The 22484-nt window shown below is 36.4% G+C and overlaps 1 protein-coding gene across 1 annotated transcript in view; it reads right to left on the minus strand.

The window, feature by feature from the left end:
- Positions 1–22484, minus strand: part of MYH15 (myosin heavy chain 15) — a gene marked incomplete at its 5' end in the record, with an annotated part of 128320 nt that overhangs the window by 58969 nt on the left and 46867 nt on the right. The window contains 7 exons of the mRNA XM_031661601.1: positions 2982–3237; positions 12706–12842; positions 14426–14549; positions 15454–15571; positions 18053–18140; positions 18988–19055; positions 21634–21766. Of these exons, the coding sequence (XP_031517461.1) occupies positions 2982–3237; positions 12706–12842; positions 14426–14549; positions 15454–15571; positions 18053–18140; positions 18988–19055; positions 21634–21766 (924 nt within the window). The remainder of the gene's footprint in view (positions 1–2981; positions 3238–12705; positions 12843–14425; positions 14550–15453; positions 15572–18052; positions 18141–18987; positions 19056–21633; positions 21767–22484) is intronic.

The following is a 22484-nucleotide window of genomic DNA, read 5'->3' on the forward strand; positions in this document are numbered from 1 at the left end:
TTCGATCTCTCAGGCCAATTCAGTAGATTAGATTACCTCTTCTAAAGCACTTAATAGAATCCTGGTGGCCTAAAGGAGCTAGCGTGCCTCCAAAAATCAGTGGTGTGCTGCTTAAACCACAGCTTCTGGAAACATCCATGCGGGCACAGAGTTTGAGGTAGATAACTGCTCAAAAAATCTTTTAAGAAAGCAGAGTTCCCTCAGAATATTGCACTATAACTATTACAAGTGCACGGATGTACATGTTTAATATACATCTCTTCTAATAAATTGAGCTATGTTTTTTAAATTCATAGGCTAAATTTAGAATTCATAAGTTTATTTGCAAGTCACTAACTAGATTTCACTGTTATTTCGAACTAAAATTTTTGCCTCAATGATTCTGATAGTACAAAGTTACACAAAGAGCATATAGTACTCTTTCCTTTATCCTTGCACAGGCACTGCCTCCAGCTCTTACTGGGTGACCCATTGTTCCTGTGTTATGGGTCAAGTAAAAAGTGTGTTATGGGTCAAGTAAAAAGTAAAGGGGGTTTTTACTACAGAGCACCTTTCATAACTTTAAACCCCTCTAACTTGTCTTCTTTAGAGGCTGAATAAAACCTCTTCTTCATAAGCAAGCTCTTTATCGTTGTTGGTCTTGCTGTAATATAACTTTACATACATTTTCATCTTCCATCTCTAGACCTCATCCATCCTTCACAACATGCCAGTTTGGGCAATGTATTAATGATCCATTTGCCTCACTTAACTTGTGTCTGCTAATCAGATCAAGAGTGGGAGACTGGGGGGAGGTAAAAATCCAGGCTATTGGCCTCTGAGTAGCTCCTGGCTGGAGAATGGCTGCCTACCCAGCAAACGGGGCTCAAAGAGGCACAGATGGAGAGAGGTATGGAATAATAAATGTACAACTTCACTGAAAATCCCAAAACAGGGGCTAAATAAAAAAGGAGTATCAGGACATTTAGGAATGGTGAATGCAAATCAGAGAAGCTTCCAATGTATGGGAAATAATGGGGACACTTTATCTTAGTTCACCCCAGATTGACAAGCAGAACAGTTTTTGCTGCATTCCATTCAGCCTGTATACAAGACCTGTCACCACCACTGAACAAAGAGGACAGTCCAATCGACCATCATTGATCTCTTCATTAAACGTGACAGCAGGATTTGGGGGCTGACTGAGCAATGGTGTGGCAGTTTAGCAGTAGGAAGATTCCTTCCCCAGTGGCAGCTTTCTGACGTACTCACAATGTTAATTGGAACGAGGTCACTCAGTTCTAGTGGAATTTTGACTAAGCAAAGAAGGATTTCAAAATATTTCTTTTTTTTTTTTTTTTTTGATTATTTTGTGTTTAGCTTTCTCACTTAAAACAAATAATCATAAAATAGATATTATATATAATAATATATAATGATAGCTCTGTCAACTTCTTTATCACAGTTACAATCTGAACTCATCTCAGCCTTCTTGGGTTTGCTCTGGAGTTTGCTTCCATGTGTTTCCCATGCTCCCCACGATGATCTTTGACATGCACCTTTGTCATGGTAGCTACTTTGCTACTTTGACATGGTAGCTTTTGTCTACCATGCCCTACACAAGCTGAGTCCATTTCTATCTCCTGCATCAACCCAGGTAGCACTGGCTACTTTCCATCAGTAGGAAGAATGATAGAAACTGGGAGGCCGGGTGTCAACCAAAGTTACCTCTTCCCTAAGCCAAAATATTTTACAAATTCTGATTCTTACAGTTCTTACAGTAGCTTTGAAATGGGGCCCAGGAATTTGTATTTTTAACAAGCACACCAGGTAAGACTGGTATACACTGAAGTTGTAGAATCACTGCTATGTTAAATATGTATCAGAAATGCGGGTTTGGGTGTAAAGTCTTACATAAAATACAGCCTCTTGGCATGCTGGTAGATAATACAGCTTCAAAATATTAAAGAGTAATAACAATAAAAGAATAACTTGTGTCAGTCTGAAAGTACTAAATTTTCTCTGTTTTTGGTAAAGTTTAAAAATAAGAAAAACTGTTGTTTCTTATTTAAAAAGCAAGAAAAATTATATTTGAACACAGAATTTTCCAACTTAACACTGTGCTAAGTAGAGAGGAAAGTATTATAAAGGTGGTTAAAATTTCATCCTGGCCCTTTGGGCTGTTTTGGGATCACAGTAGTCCAGGTGGCTAGGGAGGAGTAACATGAAAGACAGTGAGTAATGACACATTAGCATCATACTGTAGACAGAGGCTTGAATACCAAAACCAAGGGTTTGGAGTCTAAAAATGTACATATTATATGATCTGAGGGTTGCTCACCCGGGAAGCGACATGATGCTTTTTTAAAGACAACGGTTCTTAATCTGGACTGGATATCAGTGTCACCCATAGAGATTATTTGGACCTACACAGAGTCTGCTTAATCAAAATATCTGAGAGTGGAGTCTAGGCATCTTTATTTTATTTTTTTAATGTTTCACAAATGACTTTGATACAAAGTCAAGGTTAAGAACTGTTTTAAAAACTCAACTCATTAGTAATGTTGATTTGGACCCAGGAAGGGGCAGTAGGGAGACCAAAATCAGGATATCTGACTAGAAGCACACTGCAACATTCCTGAAGATCTCAGTCAAGCTTTTCTTGGGACCTACTAAAATCCTGTCTGCTGATTTGCTAATGGGTTATGGGCTACATACAAACTTTAAATTAAGAACCAGAGCTTCCCGGCCTCCATGATGTGCTATTATACAGTAAAAATCCATCTGATAATTTGTCCCTTTTTAAAAGACATCTTGCCAATGAAATCACTTCACTATGAAACAGGGTATCTCCTTGTTTTCATTGTCTTTGTTATAAAATCCTTTGGTATCTGAAAAGCACATGCATCTATTTTTTTTTTACTTCCGTGTCAACACTGCCTGATTAACAAGGAAGTCTAATTAAAAACTTGATTTAAAGAACAAATGGTGTGGCTACTCACAGCCTGAAGCTGAAGAATCAGGTCATTTTTTTCCTGAGTGAGGGATACTTGCTTTGCTTTCAGTTCCTCCCTCTGAAACTCTGATTTCTCCAAGGCTTTCTGTAATTGTGCACACTCTTCCTTCAGTCCAGCTATTTCTTCTCCTCTTTCTGAAGATTTAACAAGAGGCTTGATCTTGAAAAAGAGCCTCATCCAGGCCCAGTTCTTCACAGCCATGAAAGCTCTTATGTTCCATTGTATCAAAATGAGTGCATCCCTAAATCAAGAGAGAAAAAAGAAAAGCAAGTTAGCCCCGACTATAGGAAAATTAGTTCCCAAATTAAAATCCTCAATAAACACATCTTTTTAGGAGTCATAAAAAATTCTTATTAGTCTTCAAAGCACTTTTATATCTGGACTTTCACTTGATTCTGGCAAAAACTCTCCAAGGGGTATCTGGGGTTAGCAGTATTATGGACTAGATATCCTAAAAATGTTCCCATCACAAACATCCTTTGAATGAGAGCTGAACCTAAAGAGAGTAAGACATATAGAAGGCACCAAAAACTTGAGCAATAAGTGAATGCATGCATAGCTTGGCCATCTTTACGGAAGGAGGAAACAAGTCTTGGTATTGTAAGAGTCGGTATTTTCATAGTCACATGGATAAAAAGGCAAGGCACAAACCTCCAAAGAATCTTACCCTTAATAAAAAGGAGGACTGAAAAATTCACCTACCAGCAAAGAGAGATATCAAATTAAAGTACATCTGATTTGGTGTGAGTGAAGACAAATTCTACTTCAGATTTTTTTTAATGATCCAGTACCACTGAATTATTTAAGGTTTAAATTATACTACCTGAATGGTACAGAAATATCCAAGAAATTAGCACAATGATTTTTTTACTCTGATAATAAATACCTTTTCAACCCTTGGAGTAGGAAAATGCAAAATTACATTGAAAAAAAAACACCTTAAACCCAAACACCAGAAGTTCTCCTACATAAGGCACCCTGAAGGGGTTAAAATCCAAAGTTACAAAACACATATAGGAAAATGAAGTTGAGCACATATAATAAAAAGTTTGATGAAACCCCCAAGATTTTCAGATAATTGTACTATCTGATGGAGACTATCAAATAATTATGTTAAAAATTATTGACCAGGCTCAGTGGCTCACACTTGTAATCGCAGCACTTCGGGAGGCCGAGGCGGGTGGATCACAAGGTCAGGAGAATGAGACCACGGTGAAACCCCATCTCTACTAAAATTACAAAAAATTAGCCAGGCATGGTGACAGGCACCTGTAGTCCCAGCTACTCAGAGAGGCTGAGGCAGGAGAATGGTATGAACCTGGGAGGCAGAGCTTGCAGCGAGCCGAGATCATAGCACTATACTCCAGCCTGTGCGTCAGAGCAAGACTCCGTCTCAAAAAAAAAAAAAAAAAAAAAAAAATTATTGTCAAAGGTAAAAAGGAAAGAACTTTAGAAACAATGAACCACTCTGATAAAAGGACATACAGATTTGAAATAAGACCAAATAAAATGTCTAAAACTAAAAAATATAGCAGTTGAAATCAAATACTCAGTGGAAAAAATTAAGCAGGTTATTAGAAACACTGGGGGAAAAAAACTAGTGAATTGAGAAAAGAACAAACCCCCACAGCTCCAGACTCCAGGATGGCCCTATAACCTCAGGTTCCAGGCTTGCCCCAGTGCCAGTCCAGACATGCAGCCCCAGACTGCAAGCCTACCCCCAATGACCCAGACTCCAGGACCATCCCGATAATCAGTCTAGTCCCCACAGACCCAGGCCCCAGAACTATCCCCATGGACCCAGTCAATAAGGGTGTTCCAGTAGATCCTAACCACAGACTGACTTTCATGGCCCCAGGATCCAGACATACCCTCACTAAGTCCACTACCATGGACTTAGACACCAAGGCTTGCCCATGTGGATCCAAGATCTAGTGTATACAGCCTCCAAGCTAATCTTCATGGACCCAGGAATTGGGCCTGAATGTGCACTGAAACTGCCACCAAGCCATCATGCCCCAAGACTCCAGCAGCAATCCTGCCAGTGGACACTGCCAGCTGGGCTGCCCAGAATCTCTGACCAAGCTTACTGCTGAAGAGGTTTTCCTGTTGAAACCAGCCTATAAAGACTAAAAGATGTACTACTTCAAATGCACAAACACTAATGTAAGGCCACAAGGATCACGAATAATCAAAAAAATATGATACCACCAAAGGAACAAAACAAAACACCAATAACCACCCCTAAAGAAATGGAGATCTACAAAGTAACAAAATCAGACACTGGAGAAAGCAAGAAATTACAGGTTTCTGAAACAAATACACAAACAAACTGAACAGCTGGAGCAGTGAGGGACGAAGGCCTAAAATCTCTAGCCAAGATGTCTGGTGAAGATCTTGCCCAGTCAAAGCCAGTACATAAATATGGAGGAGGGGGACTACTGTTTCTTCAAATGTACAGACACTTATGCAAAGCTATAATAATCATGAAGAATCAGGAACACACAACAGAATAAAAAGAATAAAACAAACCACCTAGAAACCCACCCTAAATGGAGATCTATGAATTGCTGACAAAGAATTCAAAACAATGATCTTAAAAAAAAGTTTAGTGAGCTACAAGAGAACAACTAAACAAAGTGAGAAAAATAATACATGAACAAAAGGAGAAGTTCAACAAGGAAATAAAAACCATAAAAAAGAACCACGTAGAAATTCTGGAATTGAAAAACACAATGACTGGACTGAAAAATTCCATGGAAAGTATAAATGCAATCAAGGGGAAGAATCAGTAAGCTCAAAGACAGGTCGTTTGAAATTACTCATTTAGAGGAACAAAAAGGAAAAACAAATGAAAAGAATGGAGAATGCCTACAGCACTTATAGGATATCGTCTAGCTTACCAATATATACATTATGGGAGTCACAGAAGGAGCACAGAAAGAGAAAGAAACAGAAAGCTTATTTAAAGAAACAATGACAGAAAGCTTTTAAATCTGGAGAGGAAAACGAACAACTAGATTCATTAAGCCCAAAGAACCTCAAGTAGATCAAATACAAAGAGATCTTCACCAATGCACATTATAATGAAATTCTCAAAAGTCAAAGAGTTTCGAATGCAGCAAAACAAAAGTAACTTGTCACATATAATGAAACACTCCTGAGACTATGAGCAGATTTCTCAGCAAAACCTTGCAGACCAGAAGACAGTGGTATGATAGAATCAAAGTGCTGAAAGAAAACAAAAACTAAAAACCACCAACCAGAAATACTGTATCCAGCAAGGCTGCCTTTCAGAAATGGAGAGATAAAGACTGCCACACAAATAAAAACTGTGGGACTTTATCATCACTACTTGCCTTACAAGAAATGCTAAAGGGTGTTCTTCAAGTTGAAACAAAAGGATGCTAACTAACCACACAAATATATATAAAAGTGTGAAACTCACTGAAAAGACAAGAACATAGTCACATTCAGAATAATACTGTAATAATGGTGCATAAATCACCTTTTACTCTAATATTAGTTAATGTACAAAATTATTTAAAATAACTGTAGCTATAATAATGGATTAATAGATATACAATATTAAAAAATATTAAATTGTGACATAAGTAACATAAAATGTGGGGACAAGATAAGTTAAAATGAAGAGTTTTTATATGTAGTTGAAGTTAAACTATTGCCAGCTTAAAAATAAGAGGTTTGTCAGCTTAAGATAAACATGTAACTACAAGATGTTTTATGTAAGCCCCATGGTAACCACAAAGAAAAAACTTCTAGTAAACATACAGAAGATAAAGAGAAAGGAATAAATACCTAGCATTACAAAATATTATCACATCACAAAGGAAGACAGAAAGAAACAAACAATTTTTTAAAAAGTCATAAAACAATTAAGAAAATAGCAGTAGTAAGTCTGTATCTATTAACAATTACTTTAAATATAAATGAAATAAGTTCACCAATCAAAAGACAGAGTGGCCAAATGAATAGAAAAACCAAACCCAACTATATGCTGCCAACAAGAGACACACTTTAGCTTTGAGAACATACACAGGTTGAAAGTGAGAAATGGAAAAAGATATTCCACGCAAATGGAAATTGAAAAAGAGCAGGAACAGCTATAGTTACATCAGATAAAATATATATAAGTCAAAAACTGTAACAAGAGATAAAGAAAGTTATTACATAATGATAATGATAAATGGGTCAATTCATCAAGATGATATAAATATCTTTATATTTGACAAGATTAACATCCATTCATTCATCCATCATAAAAATTCTCAACAATGTAGCTATAGAAGGAAGGTACCTCAACATAATAAAGGCCATATATGACAAGCCCACAGCTAACATCATACTTAATGGTGAAAAACTGAAAACTGAAAGCTTTTCCTCTAAGGTCAGGAACAGGACAAGAATGCTCACTCTCAATAGTTTTTTTCGATATAGTACTGAAAGTCCTAACCAGAGTAATCAGCAAAAAGAGGAAACAAAAGCCATTCAAATTAGAAACAAAGAAGTTAAACTATCTCCTATAGAAAACACTAAAAACCACCAAAAAATAGAATTAATACATTTGTAAACTTGCAGGATTAAAAAAACACAAAAAATTAGTAACATTTCTATATACTAACAATGGACTATCCAAAAAAGAAGTCAATTCATAATAGCATCAAAAAATAAAATAAAATAAAATAGATAGGAATAAAACTTACCAAGGAGGTAAAAGATCTGCACATTGAAAACTATAAAACATTGAAAAAGAAATTGAAGACACAAACAAATGCAAAAATATCTTGTGTTCATGAATTGGAAGAACACAGGATATTTTTGGTTAAAAGTCCATAGTCCCCAAAATTATCTACAGATTCAATGTAAACCCTTTCAAAATTCCAATGGTGTTTTTTACAGAACTAGGAAAAAATTCCTAAAATTTATATGGAACCACAGACGACCTCAAATAGCCAAAACAATAGAAACAAAGCTGGAAGAATCACATTACCTAATTTCAAAATACACTACAAACTATAGCAAAGAAAACAGCAAAGTATTGGCATAAAAACAAACATATAGTCCAATGGAACAGATCGGAGAACCCATAAATCAATCTATGCATTTATGGTTAATTGTTCTTCAATAAAGTTGCCAAAAACACACAGTATGGAAAGGACAGTCTTTTCAATAAATGGTGTTAGTAAATTAGATATCCACATGCAGAAGAATAAGTGGATCCTCATTTCACACCATATACAAATATGAACTCAAAAGGAACTAAAGACTTAAATTTAAGATCTGAAACTGTAAAATTACCAGAAGAACACTTGGAGAAAAAGTTTATTGACATTGGTCAATAAATTGCCAACGATTTTTTTTAATGTGACCCCAAAATCAAAGGCAACACAAGCAAAAATAGACAATGGGATTACATCAAACTAAAAAGCTTTTGCACAGCAAAAGAAACTATCAAAAAGAAGACAACCTATGGAATGGGGGAAAATATCTGCAAACTATACATGCAATAAAGGGGTAATATTCAAAATATATGAGGAATTCAACTGTATAGCATGAAAGCAACCCCATTAAAAATTAGCAATGACCTGATAGACATTTCTCAAAAGACTACAAATGGCCAACAGTATATGCAAAAATATTCAACATTACTAATTATCAGGGAAATACAAATCAAAACCACAATGAGATATCACCTCACACCTGTTAGAATGGCTATTAATAAAGACAAAAGATAAGGGTTGGCAAGTATGTGGGGAAAGGGAACCCTTGTACACTGTTGATGGGAATGTAAATTGGTACAGCCATTAAGAAAAACAGTACGAAGGCTCCTCAAAAAATTAAAAATGGAACTACCATAGGATCTATCAATCCTAAAATACTAATGAAATTTGAATTTTGAAGACATATCTGCACTATCATGTTCATTGTACTATTATTCGCAATAGCCAAGATATGGAATCAACCTAAGTGTTCATTGACAAATAAATAAAGTGTGGCATAAATATATAATGAAATATTATTCAACCTTAAAAAGGAAAACATTGTCATTTTTCACAACATGGGTTAATCTAGAGGACATTATGCTAAGTATAATAAGCCAGGCACACAAAGACAAATATGGTATGATCTCACTTATATGTGGGATATTAAAAAAGTCAAACTCACGGAAGTAGAGGGTGGAATGGTGGTTACCAGCAGCCAGGCCATAGGGAAAATGAGGAGATGTTGCTCAAAGGACACAACGTTTCAGTTACGCAGGATGAGTAAGTTCTGAAGATCTAATATACAGTATGGTAACCATAGTTACTAATTCTGTGTTGTATACTGGAAATTTGCTAAGAGAGTAGACCTTAAATGCTCTCACCACACACAAAAGATAACTTCATAAGGTGAGGATTAATCAGTCTGATTGTGGTAATCATTTCATAATACCTACATATATCAAAACATCAGATTATACACCATATATCCAATTTTTGTCAATGGTAACTGAATAAAGTTGGAAAAAGGAAAAAGAATAAACACAAAGTAGAAGAAAAAAAAGAATAAAGGTAAGATCAGAAATTAATGATCTAGAAAAAAGTTTAAGTGGTTTATTAAATAGACTAAATAAAGATGTGGCATGAATGGTCAAGAAAAAGGAAAGAAGGCACAAGAAAACAATACTAGGAATGATAATACTCTAGAAACATAAATAATTTAGGATTATGCTCTAGGAATATAATATAGATACAGTAGAGATTTAAAAATAATAAGGCCAGGTACAGTGGCTCATGCCTGTAATCCCAACACTTTGGGTGGCCAAGGCAGGCAGTTAACTTGAAGCCAAGAGTTTGAGACCAGCCTGGTCAAAATGGTGAAACCTTATCTCTACTAAAAATACAACATTTAGCCAGGTATGAAGACACACGCCTTTAATCCCAGCTACTCAAGAGGCTGAGGCACAAGAATCACTTGAACCAGGGAGGCAGAGGTTGCAGTGACCTGATATCATGCCACTGCCCTCCAGCCTGGGTGATAGAGAGAGAGTCTGTCTCAAAAAATAAAATAAGTAAAATAAAAAATAAAATAAAATAAAATAAAATAAATCGATCAAATTGAAAAATTCAAAAGAAATGTAAAATTTCTTTTTTAATAAAAGAAAGCTTCCCTGCACTAATTCAAGAAGAAAATATCTCATTAGACATGTAACCAATAAATAAATTGAATCAAAATTATAAGACCTATCACAAAAGAACCACCAGATCCAGATTATTTTATTGGCAATGCCTACCAAAGAGTCAAAGACCAGTTATAAACTGGTTCATGTTTTGAAGAGAGAAAACATTCTTCAACTGTTTATGAGGTTAGGATAACCTTGATTCAAATTCAGATAACACAGCAGATGAAAATTATAGGCCAATCTTATTCATGAATATTGATGAAAAATCTCATGATGATATTACAATCAAACCCATCAATGTATGAAAATATTTCTTAACCAAAGTAAGTTTAACTTTTTAAAAAATCTGTTAATATATTTCCACACATTTATAGATTAATTCAGAAAAACCATGTGATTGTTTCAATAGATGCAGATAAATGATTAAATAATTTCCTGATAAAAATGCTTAACAAAATAAAATAGAAGGAATGTCCTTCGTACAATAAGTCATTTCTACAAAAACAAAACAAAACAAAACAAAAAAAACTACACTGAACATCATTCTTTAAAGGGAAATGATATCTTTCCCCAAAGTCAGAAATATGAAGACATTTGGCAAAAGTTTCTAAAGGCTGATATACCACAAGTGAGTGAGAACATGGGACAACGGGACTCTCATACACTGCTGGTGGAGAATATGGCATATTAGAAAGCAATTTGGCAACATCTTGCAAAGTTGAAGTTGTGTGTGACCTAAAACCTATTATTAATTCATGCCCTAGAGAAGCGACACTCAAAGTGTGTGCCTCAGACCAGCTGCTATCCACAAACTGTTATCAGAAAATGGAGTATTTTGAGTAATGATGCCCTCAAGAAACTCTTATATATATGAATGGGGAGACATTTACAAAAATGTCACTGCAGAAGTTACTGGCAAAAAAAAAAAAAAAAGGAAATAACAAATTTATATTAGCTGGAAAATGGATAAATAAATTATGATATATTCATATAATGGAATACTATACAGCAGTTAAAATCAATAAGCTAGCCCTAGATTCATTAACATCGATATATTTCAAAGAATAATACTGAATATAAAAGACAAACTTTAGGACAATATATACAAAATATTATTTACATGAAGACTAAGCACATGTAAAATCATGTCACATTTTAAGGATATCTGCCTATCGAGTAAGCAAAGGTATGAAAACATACTTTTATATGACATATATAAAACATGGAATGAGAGACACAAACTCAGGGTCTGAAAAGGAAAAGGTAAGACTTGGATTACAGCAGAACTATATGGGGGCTTCAACTATGTATGTTAATTTTTTTAAATGTTGTTAGCAATTACAGAAAAAAAATGTTAAGAGTTGGCTGGGTGCCATGGCCCATGCCTGTAATCTCAGCACGTTGGGAGGCTGAGGCAAGAGGATTGTTGAACCCAGGAGTTCGAGACCAGCCTGGGCAACATAGGGAGACCCTGTTTCTACAAAAATAAAAAATTAATAATGTTAAGAATTGAAATGCCTTCATGATGACTCCATGAGTATGTATTATAGTATTTTTTGTATTTTTTATTTGCTTGAGATCTTTCAAAGTAATTTTTAAGTCACAATTTAGAGAGAATGGATCATAGAGGTTTCACTTCAGACATTAAGAAAGTAAACTATAGAGAAATTAAGAATCTTACCCAAGTTTACACAACTGGTCCTAAAAGCCATGTTTCCTGACCCCCAAACTCCCATACCACACTGACCACTATATGAGAGTCACAGAAGACCCTTAAGAGTCATCTCTCTATTATCTTTGACATCACCATGTAATAACCATTTTCTCTTGGGAAAAAACAGAATTAACAAATTGTCAATTAAACAAGTTACACCAAGATCTGTAGACCTCTCTTCAGAAGACAATATATGCTAAGGGAAAAATAAATACAACTTCAGCATCCCTTGCTCACAGTCCCTTTGTTTGGAGATTTTGCTAGCTTGCTTTCCATGATTCTATTAAACAACAGACAAAACCAATGCCTAAGAATGTACAAGCATGGTGATAAATGTCCCTAGTGAACCTGTCTGAAATAAAGTAAGAAAGTTATGATTACATGTCAACAACAGCCACAGTTTCTGACCCACGGGACGTAACAAAGGGGTCAGAACACCTCGGTCTTTGAAGCATACTTCCCCACAGAGTTGGCTGTGGGATATATGCAAACCTTTCCAGGTCTGCTTCTGATATAAATTGTGAGTCGCACCGCTCTCGGAGATCCAGACTTCTCAGAATATAAAAATCTCTCTCAAAGGGAAGCCTGAAAGCATGGCAAGAAATATCTGAATTATGCCTATACTTGGTTGAATAGAGCAATAAAAGCCCTTTGCACTCTGTCTTTTTGTTATATTATGATTTAAAAATATTTAAGGCCCAGCCTAACCAGAGAAGGCAGCTCTTGACCTACTATAAGACAATGAGATTAGTTGCACTGGTTAAGGCACACTATTACCCTAGCAGTGGGGGTGCAGGGTGGGCATACAATACCTTTCTTCCAGAATCTTCTGGAATTTGATTCGCATCAGTTTGCCCTGTGCTCTGGCTTGGAACAATGTGAAGACTTTAGATAGTCTCTCATCTCTCATTGCTTCCAGTTGACCCAGAAACCCAGCTTTAAAAAACACCTAAAAGAAAAGTCAGATGTTAGCTCTACTCATAATGGGTATTCAGCAAATGTTTATTGAATGATCCTGTGATCAACTGTTGTGTTCCTAGGGATAAATGTATCAATTCCATTTCTTGTAAGTTTTATTTAATGTGTAAAATCTACACCCTAGAAAGTTTGATTTTATAAATCTAAAATGTGAAAAAAAAAATGTTATTAAATCATGTGGTTCTATTGTTTGCTTAAGAATGTAAACTATTCTTCCCCTTATCTATTAATAATGTCTCAATTGTTCAGGGAGCCTGGTTTAAGTTTTAAGGTGGGTTCAGGCCTGCAGTGCTCCAAAGGACCAGGTAGCGTTCTGCAAACATTTTCTGTATGAATCAGAGAGTAAATATTTTTAGGCTTTATGGACTACATACAATCTCTTTAGGATATTCTTGTCTTTTAAACAATTCATGAACCATCTAAAACCATTTTTAGCTAGTGGACAATATATTAAAAATAGGACCAGGCTCTTGGGCCGTAGTTTGTTGACGTCTGTTCTAGAGTAAGGCACTTTTGTCTAAGGCATCAAATAATCCACAAAAATATTTTTTCAAGAATAATTACTAACAAACAAGGTGAAATGAGTGTGGTGCCTAAGGCACACATTTTATGGAGGCACTAAGTGTGAGAGTGCCCTGAGAGTGTGTGCCTCTCAACCTCACTTGCTCAACCCTGAGAATGAAAGCCTCTTTGAAATTTGTGCCTTAGGAGCTTCACTTGCCTCATGTCAGTCTTGGCCCAGAGGAGTAGTATACAGCAAAAATAACTAAACACACAAGGAAGGAAGGCATCATCAGTGAAAATCAGCAGAAACAATAAACAGCAGAAACTGATTCCCAAGTACTCAAAATGTGGGAGCCAGCGTTTTATAACCATATACTACAGAATTCTAATTCTATGAGGCCTTTATCCTGAATTTTCCAACTCTCCTTCAAACAATTTGTTCCTTATATGGATGTCATTATGAACAAACTGACGTTGACTGCCAGATAAGACCAAATCTATTGATTAGTTAGAAGTTTCCCAAAATACGTGAATCCCAAGCTCATCTAAGATGAAGTAGAATTTAGGGAATCACATTTAAGGCAATTGGTTTTGGATTAATTTTTTTAATAGTGGGTTACCTTTGAAGTTTTAAATTACTCAGAGAAATTAGTCCCTAAAAGAATACTGTCCCTAAAAGAATATTGCGGATGAATCAGTTCACACATAGATAAGCCATTAGCTCTAGGAAATCAATTCACCTTTTTCCAGCTCTGATATATACACATTTTCTCACAACACCAGGTTGATTCAGTATTTTATATCTTGGCACAAATTTGCTTAGATGACTAATTATAAAAATGTAAATGTAGTCAAAACTGAGGTTTAAAAAACATTGAATATTTTTCTCAAACAGCACTGAAGTTTTCACCTTCAACTAAGATCTATTTGTGTTATTTATGGTCATGACAGCTGAAGAATGCCTTATAATTGAGCATTCACAGGTATTTTAAGATACACACTCTTCCCCCCATTCGTCTCCAAATGCATTCTTTGCAGTTTTCTGGTTACCTTAGTGATTCCAAATTGGTACTGGGTATGGTCTATCTTCAAGGAGCCAAGTAATTCTTCAGCTGCTTTTCTGCTGCTCACAAACTTGCTTTTTGGAAAGGTCCTTGGATTCAGAATGCAGTACCTAATTTAAAATGAAGAAAAAATCCTGGGGTTGGGAAATCATATTATTCAAATAAAGACTAATCTAGACAAATGAGGTGAAAGGAGATATAGATTTTTATCTCTGTTATTAATACGTTCAATTTTCACAAAATTCTTAGTAACAATAATGAGGGTACAAGCAATAATCCCTTGCATTGGTATAATAGTTTGTACTTTTCATATTGCTTTAGAAGCAACCTCATTTGATTGATTGCTCAATTAGGCAGGGTTGGGATTGGAAGAGGAAAGAGAGGGAGGGAGGAAAGCGTAAGTATCTCTACTGTATGGATAAGGAAACTGAAAAGCAGAGACATTAAATGTCTTTTCCAGGATTCCTTCACCCTGTTGGTGAGTTGGTGGAAAACAAGAAATATGCCTCTTAATTCTAAAGCAAGAAATATGCCCCTTTTTACTCTACCAGACTTTGCTCAAATTGACTTGATGACCCATAATTTAAACTTCTAGAATCCAGGAAATAGAAAAGATGCCACTCCTGCCTCCTGCCATATACCCTGCTGGCTTCCTTCCTTTCAGGGGCTTGCTAGTAAAGCCACAGCGTGCTTGGATGGCAGCTACGATTAAGTATACACAACATTTCAGAGACTCAATTCAGCCTCCATATGTTTCTTCTGTATTTATTTCTTCTATATGTGGGTCTATTATCTGTTAATAGAGATTTAAGGATATTACAGTTACATGGATGTTGGATTTAAGGGGAAATAATAATGGAACTCTGTCATCATATATCTTCCCACCACCAAAACACATCGATCTGTAGTCTGGAGGACATCAACCAAACAAACAACGCATGCCTAAACACTCGGAAAGGGAGGAAAACAGAATGAACTGCCTCAGGCTTCTTGGATCCTGGAAGGTATGTTTACCTTTGTTTAAAATCAGCATACTGCAGTCGGTTTGGAAAACCTTCACGGCATATCCTAATCCCTTCCAAGACACCATTACAGCGCAACTGCTGTAGAACCAAGTAAGGGTCCAATATACCTGGAAAAAAAAAGAGTCACGGTGGATCTGTGCCTGAAAAAAAATTATTGGCCCAGATTTTGTACCAATTGCTGCATCTTGGGTTAAAAGAAAGTCTGAATTGGATAGTTTCCACATGATAGGTCATAGGAGTTCACTCACTTATGGCCTGATAGTACTCACAGTAATCATCCTATTATGTAGGCATCTCCAAATATGATTTCCCTGAAATTCCTTTAAAATGGAACATGCCCCTTAATTCACAGTTAGATGAGATGTTTCTAAGCAAATATTCTTGGAAGGCAAAAAGATTACATTTTTTGCTAGAATGTAAATGGCTGGTCTCACGTTCATTTGCCAACCAAAAACCAGCCAGAAAGGGTGATAAGAACACAAAAGAGAACTGCCTTCTCTGCGCAGGATGGGGAAAGGATAAGAAGAAGGAGGAATAAAAGGAAAGGGGAAGACGGACACAAGCACAACATTCTGTTTACAGTTGTGCTTAGGAAGGACTTGTCCACATGCCAGACTTCATTCTCCCCTTATTTTCATGAGAGTGCCTACGTCCTATTCTGAAGTATAAGCATCCTTCTGCCACCTTCTCGTTCATCAAAAGAAGCTCTACTGTAGCTGTCAGCTGCAATCTCCAATAGAAGCCTTTGAAAAACCATCCAAGAAGCCACTGTCCCTGCCCTCAGAGAGTCTTCTGAAACAAGCCAAGGACCACATCTCCTATCACAAATTTCTACTACGGTATTACATGAAAAATGAAAACAAAAAAAGGACTCCATGCCCAAGGTCACAGAAATAAACTTAAATCATATACCCATATTTCTACACTCCAATCCCTTTCACAGACAGAAACAGATAATCTATAAGAAGGCAAAAGTAGGCCGGCACAGCGGCTCATGCCTGTAATCACAGCACTTTCGGAGGCTGAGGCGGGCAGGTCACTTAGGGCCAGGAGTTCAAGACTAGCCTGACCAACTTGGCGAAACCCCGTCTCTACTAAAAATGAAAAAATTAGCCAGGCATGGTAGTACATGCCTGTAGTCCCAGCTACACAGGAAGCTGAGGCACAAGAATTGCTTGAACCCAGGAGGCAGAGGTTGTGGTAAGCCGAGATCGTACAGCTACACTCTAGTCACTACACTCTAGCCTCAGGGACAGAGCAAGATTCTGTCTCAAATTGTTACTTTTTTTAAAAAAGGGGAGATACAGGGAGTAGAATCCTATGACACCTTAACATCAGACTCACTCATTCTCTTTAAGTACATATAAATAACTGTTTTGATTAGATCATGAAGCTTTTCTTACGACTTTGTCTTATGACTTTAAGAAAAAAACCAAACCTGCTGAAATCCAAGTTGACTCCATGGGAAGCAACTCTAATAGGTAACAGAATTGCTCCAAAATAGAACACAGCTAATTAGATTCCTTGCTAGATGGAAGCAGTGTCCCTAGACACATCCAGAAATCCAGCTGATAGGAAACAATGAGGCAAAAACATACAGCCGTGAATGAACATGAAGTGTTTGTATCGCAGAAACTCTAACGGCAACATCATTGTTTTGTATCACACTTTCCCAAAATAGGTCATAGTGTGTCAGGATTGGGGTCTTAATTACAGGTTAGTAAAAATGCAAGATACTAAGGAACCTCAGAAATCAGAACCAGCAACATCTGGCTACATATTATAAAGGTGGTTAGTGCTCTAAAGACTTAGGGCTTGTCATATACACTCCTTGGAGGCCTACAGCCTCCAAACCAAGCTCCAGAGGGGCCTGTAACTCCAAAGAGATGGCTGGGAATCCTCAAGCTCATGAAGTAAGGAAAGCAATCCATGTAGTTATTTTTGGTAAAACCCTTGTTTGGGGAATTGAAAACATAAAAAAAAAAAAAAAAAAAATCACCAACATCCACCTATCACATCATCCCCCTACAACTATTCACTGATCAAAATATATCCACTGCCCAGAATTACATAACTATAAAAAAAAATGCTATTAGAAAGAGGGAAGAAGATGTTGGCATTGGCAAGGAGGACTAGAGGGTGTTCTCAACAATTAGAAATGGATTTAGGAACTGTCTTTATGGTCAATTTAGATAACTCAGACCAAATAACTTCCTTTATGCTGAAATATCTACCTTAATCCCCTAATTGATTATTCAATTCCCTTTTTATTATAGTTTGCCCTTGTAGACAATGGCATGGGAGCTCATCCATGTTCAGCATAAAATTCAAGGAGGAATTTAAATAGTAATATCAAACATTCTAATGTTGCCCAATTGAGACTGCTCTGTGAAATCCTTCTGTATGTCCATTTCAATGGCAATATTGAGGAGGTTCCAAAGACCTCATTTTTAACATATTTTCATTTTTCTATACAAAATTCTACCCTTATATAAAAGGCACCAATTAATATTTCTTTAAAAGATATTCAATATAGCTAATATCAAATCTATTTCCTAGAGTGAATTACAAAGAAATCTAGTTCTTACCCGGCATTTTATTCACATTGGGATTTATGCATCTCACAAAATGAGGTGCTGTTGATTTCAGATTAGTCATCAATTTATTCAGGTTTTCCTAAAATGGAGACCATAATAAACATAAAATCACTTTGCAAATCACTAAAAACACCAATCCACCTCACAAATGTCTCCAAATCTAGCAACTCACTCTCACAGCCAAGATGTATTCTAACAGTAAAATAATGAATTCAACATTCTTTCCTGCTTACCCAATGCACGTTATTTCTTTCCTATGGCAAGTCAATATTTATTTGACAGACATAGTTCAATTGTGAATCATCTCTACCTATTTTGAATTTGATAGCAGTATCAAAGTTATGGCTGGGCAATAAAATGGCTTGAAAAAAGAAATTGTTTCTCAAGTTCTCTCTCTGTGGAAAACCTTTATCTTAGGTTAGATTCTCTAGAAGCCAAACCTGAGATGGGAATTCTGGTTTGAGAGATTTTTAGGGAGTGAAGAAAGCTGGGAACAGTAGGGGAAGAGAAAAGCAGTGACTCAAACTCAGCTTTAGTCTGATCCTTGCAAGCAAGAGCTGTAAACACAAATGCACCAGTTGCACCATAGGTGGTCCCCCTTGAGGCAAGGGAGAGGCTAAAGTCTGGAGAGGAGGGCAGAGAGGCAGCTTAGTTTCCCCTTTCACTAAGTGCAATTCTGACAACTCAGAGTTGTTATGAGTCAATATGCACATCAGCTGGAAGATGGGTGCAGGGATGATAAAGGGGTTGTAGGTGGGAACCAGCAAAAAATAAAGCCCTTAATTATAATAGCATAAACTTCAACTTTTCCAACTTGCTAATTCCTGATACTTTATCCTTATTTGAGGATGTGAAATGTCAAATAAATAATAACACATGCAGATTGTGAGGCAATTAATATATGAATAGATGCAGTTAAAAATTACTTTATGCAGAGATGCAGCTGTTTGGAATGAAGTTCCTTTCTTTCGTTTCTTTTCCCCAAATGGTATAGCTAGCAAAAAAAAAAAAAAAAAAAAAAGATGAAAACATGTAAAAAGCTCATTTTTGTCACATTATCCTACCTCGCTGATGGAAGCATAAATTCATCAGAGTTCTAGAACAATATGGCAATGTCTACCAAAAGCTTCAAAATATGTATGTCTTTTATCACAAAATGTATATTTTTAGTGCTTTTCCTTAAGGATATAATCAGGCAACTGTGCAACAATACTCACTGAAGCATTATTTAGTCACTGCAAAAAAATTAAGCAAAAACAAAGTTAATCCACAAATGCACACCATAGGAGATTAATTTATGAGAGAATATGCATCCAGTGAAACACTGTAAGCTTTTAAAATGATGACGTGGATCCATATAACTTATATGGAAAGATTTCTAGGATATTTTTAGAGAAAAAGTTTGTTTACAAAGCCTAAATTTTATATATGATGACCTTCAGTATGTATACATGTTTTTAAGTGCAGCTGTGTTATGGGTGACTATAAACATGAAAAATGTTGGGAGGTGTAAATACCAAAATGTAAATAGTTGGTTAATCTATATGAGGTTACAGGTAATTTTTATGTTCTTTTTTCAGTTTTTCTATATTGTCTGTGTTTTTAGCTACATTCATGTATTTATATTCATGATTTATAAAAAATAATAAGTCTATTTCCATTTTCTTGAAGCAAACGAACCTGTGCTAGGCCAACCAGCTTTATAAACATTTGAATAATGCTAAGTCACTAAGATGTGCAACCCAGCAACAACAAAATCCATAGGCAAGTTGGACAGAATAGGGTAGCTGTCAATATGGAAAACTAATAAAATATTCTCTGTGCCTGAGTAGCAACTGTGCGGTGGCAGATGTCATGAAGCTTAATCACTAATGTTCTTTTGAAACACCCCAGGTCTCTCAGTGAAACTCTTGACTTCTTTGTACTTCAGTTTTTCCATCCATGAAAAGGGAATATTTCATTAATTTTTAAAAAAGAATTATAACCCTGGTTTAAATTATTTGGATTCCCCGGGAGAAAGTATGGTTATTACTAGCAATTTAAAGTTTGGATCCATCAGAAACTTGGAGGCAAGTATTTTCAGAGGGTGTTTTAGAATTAAAAAAAAAAAAAAAGGCCATTCTGAACAATTCTTGTCTTTTAGTTCCTAAGAACACAGTACACACCCTGAAGAGTTAGAAGACGATTTCTCCTCTAATTCTCTGCCCAAACCATTCACTGATCTCTTATGATCAGAGAATTACTCAACTGGGAGTCATAAGCGTATGTGGCTACTATCAAACAGACTTCTCAGAGGTACTTTAGCAGCTATTAGAATCAGGCAAATGTACTGCCTGAACATTAGCCGGGTCCTGACACAATAGCTTCCATCTCTTCTTGAGGCAGGCCCAGAGGATTTCAGGCATGTTCCAGAATTATGTCATCATGTGCTGATAAAGCCAGAAAGTGCTAAATTTTCTCTCCATTCCCTATGTCAGTCAGGAGAACCAATCAGCCTGATAGGGGCTGGGAGTTAACATGCAGCTGGGTGTAAGATAACAGCAGGGTATGTTTGAAAGTGAGAGTACGCACCCCATTTAAAGAACAGTTGGTGTACTGTTGCCATGGGGAAATCAGAACCCAGGCTGGCTAGATTATCTATTTCCCCAGAATTTCCATTTTTCAAAAGAAAACGGAAACTCAAATGCGTATGTGAAATCTGATTTTTTAAATTTGTGTGGACCAAACAAAACGTGTTTGAAGGCCAGTTTCTGCTCAGAGGCTGTCGATCTGTGACTTTTGCTGTAAATCGTGGAGAGCTTCCCTCTGTGTGTAGGTTAGCATTTACTTCAGTGAGGCTGGTGTTAGCAACTTTGGCTCAGTATCTTCAAATCCATCATATGATGGTGCAGAAGTTTTCACTGCATCCTAAATGCAGTGATATGCATTAACTTCTCTTAAGTAGCATCCCTGATTTTACAAATCTACTATATGGCAAAGCCTAGGTAGAAAGATAGGAACACTGTACATATCTTAAAGTGTCATGGTAAGAAATGAGTAAGATAATGTATCTAACAGTACTTTTTAAATTGCAAGCTACTAAACAAGATTAGTTGTCAGAATAGAATGCCTGCTAAACAGGTATTTGCTGCATGCTAGAGGCTACAGTTGAGCAAGTCAGACATAATACCTGCCTTCACAAAGCTTTTAATAACCCTAAGTGCACAGAGTGCTGTGAAAGAGAATATTTCAAGATATTTGGGGCAATAACTATATAACTATATATATATAACAATAAGTTATTGCCCCAAAAATCATTCATCAAAACATGTTTTTTGTTTTCCCTTTGTAGCTAGGTGAAGTGGAAGACAAAAGCAGGCCAGGAACAGACTTCTTGAATCTATCTTAGAGCACTAGTAACATCTCCCTGAAGAATCCCCAGCCTGAAGACAGAAAGACTAATAAGAGAGGACGACTCAGACCACAGGGAGCAGAAACATATCACAGGAAAGAAGCAAGAATTTTTGTAAAAGCTGAGGCAGCCATGGGTTCCATTCTGAGGCTGAAAAATCAAGGAAGATTGTATGACTCACCACTGTCAGTACTCATGTAATTTTCAAAAAGTCTCGCCAGGAGTCTGTTGGAAGACTTCTGAAATACAGCTACCACTGTTTCATTAAGGAGGTCTTTGTTCTTTTCCAGCCAGCCACTGATATTATAAGGTACCTTTGGAAAGGCATGCATTTCAGGTAATAAAAAGAAAAAAGATTGCATAAGTTAACATAGAAGGCTGTGCATTACCTTTTTTTTCTTCTTCTTTTTTGAGACAGGGTCTCATTCTGTTATCCAGGCTGGAATGCAGTGGTATAGTCACAGTTTGCTGTAGCCTCGACCTCCTGGTCTTAATCAATCCTTCCCCCTCAGCCTCCAGAGTAGCTGGGACTATAGGCACATGCTGCCATGGTTGGCTATTTTTTTTTTTTTTTTTTTTTTTTTTTGTATTTTTATTTATTGTGCGTGTGTGGAGATAGAGTTTCCACATGTTGCTCAGTTTGGTCTCAGACTCCTACGGCCCAAGCAATCCACCCATCTCAGCTTCCCAAAGTGCTGGGATTACAGGGAGCCACCATGCCCAGCCTGTGCATTACTTTTAATAAATCAGAAATTATGTGGGTCCTTTACCTTTAAATCAGTTTAAGGTAATAGTACTGAATAACACTCCAAAAGTCCACTGGGCATCCCAAAAAGATTCTCAAGATTCTTATCATTAACATTGTCAAAAGAAAGGAACAGACAGGATGGGAAGAAGGGAGAGAGATAGGGGAAGAAGTAGAAGAGAGGAGAGATAAGAATGGGGAGAGAGAGCAACAGAGAGGAAGGAAAGATTGAATGGTATTTCACCCCATCAGTCCTTTAAAGGCAAGAATGATAAAATAATCCAACT

The sequence above is a fragment of the Papio anubis genome, chromosome 2, assembly GCF_008728515.1.
Source record: "Papio anubis isolate 15944 chromosome 2, Panubis1.0, whole genome shotgun sequence".
Taxonomy (NCBI): domain Eukaryota; kingdom Metazoa; phylum Chordata; class Mammalia; order Primates; family Cercopithecidae; genus Papio; species Papio anubis.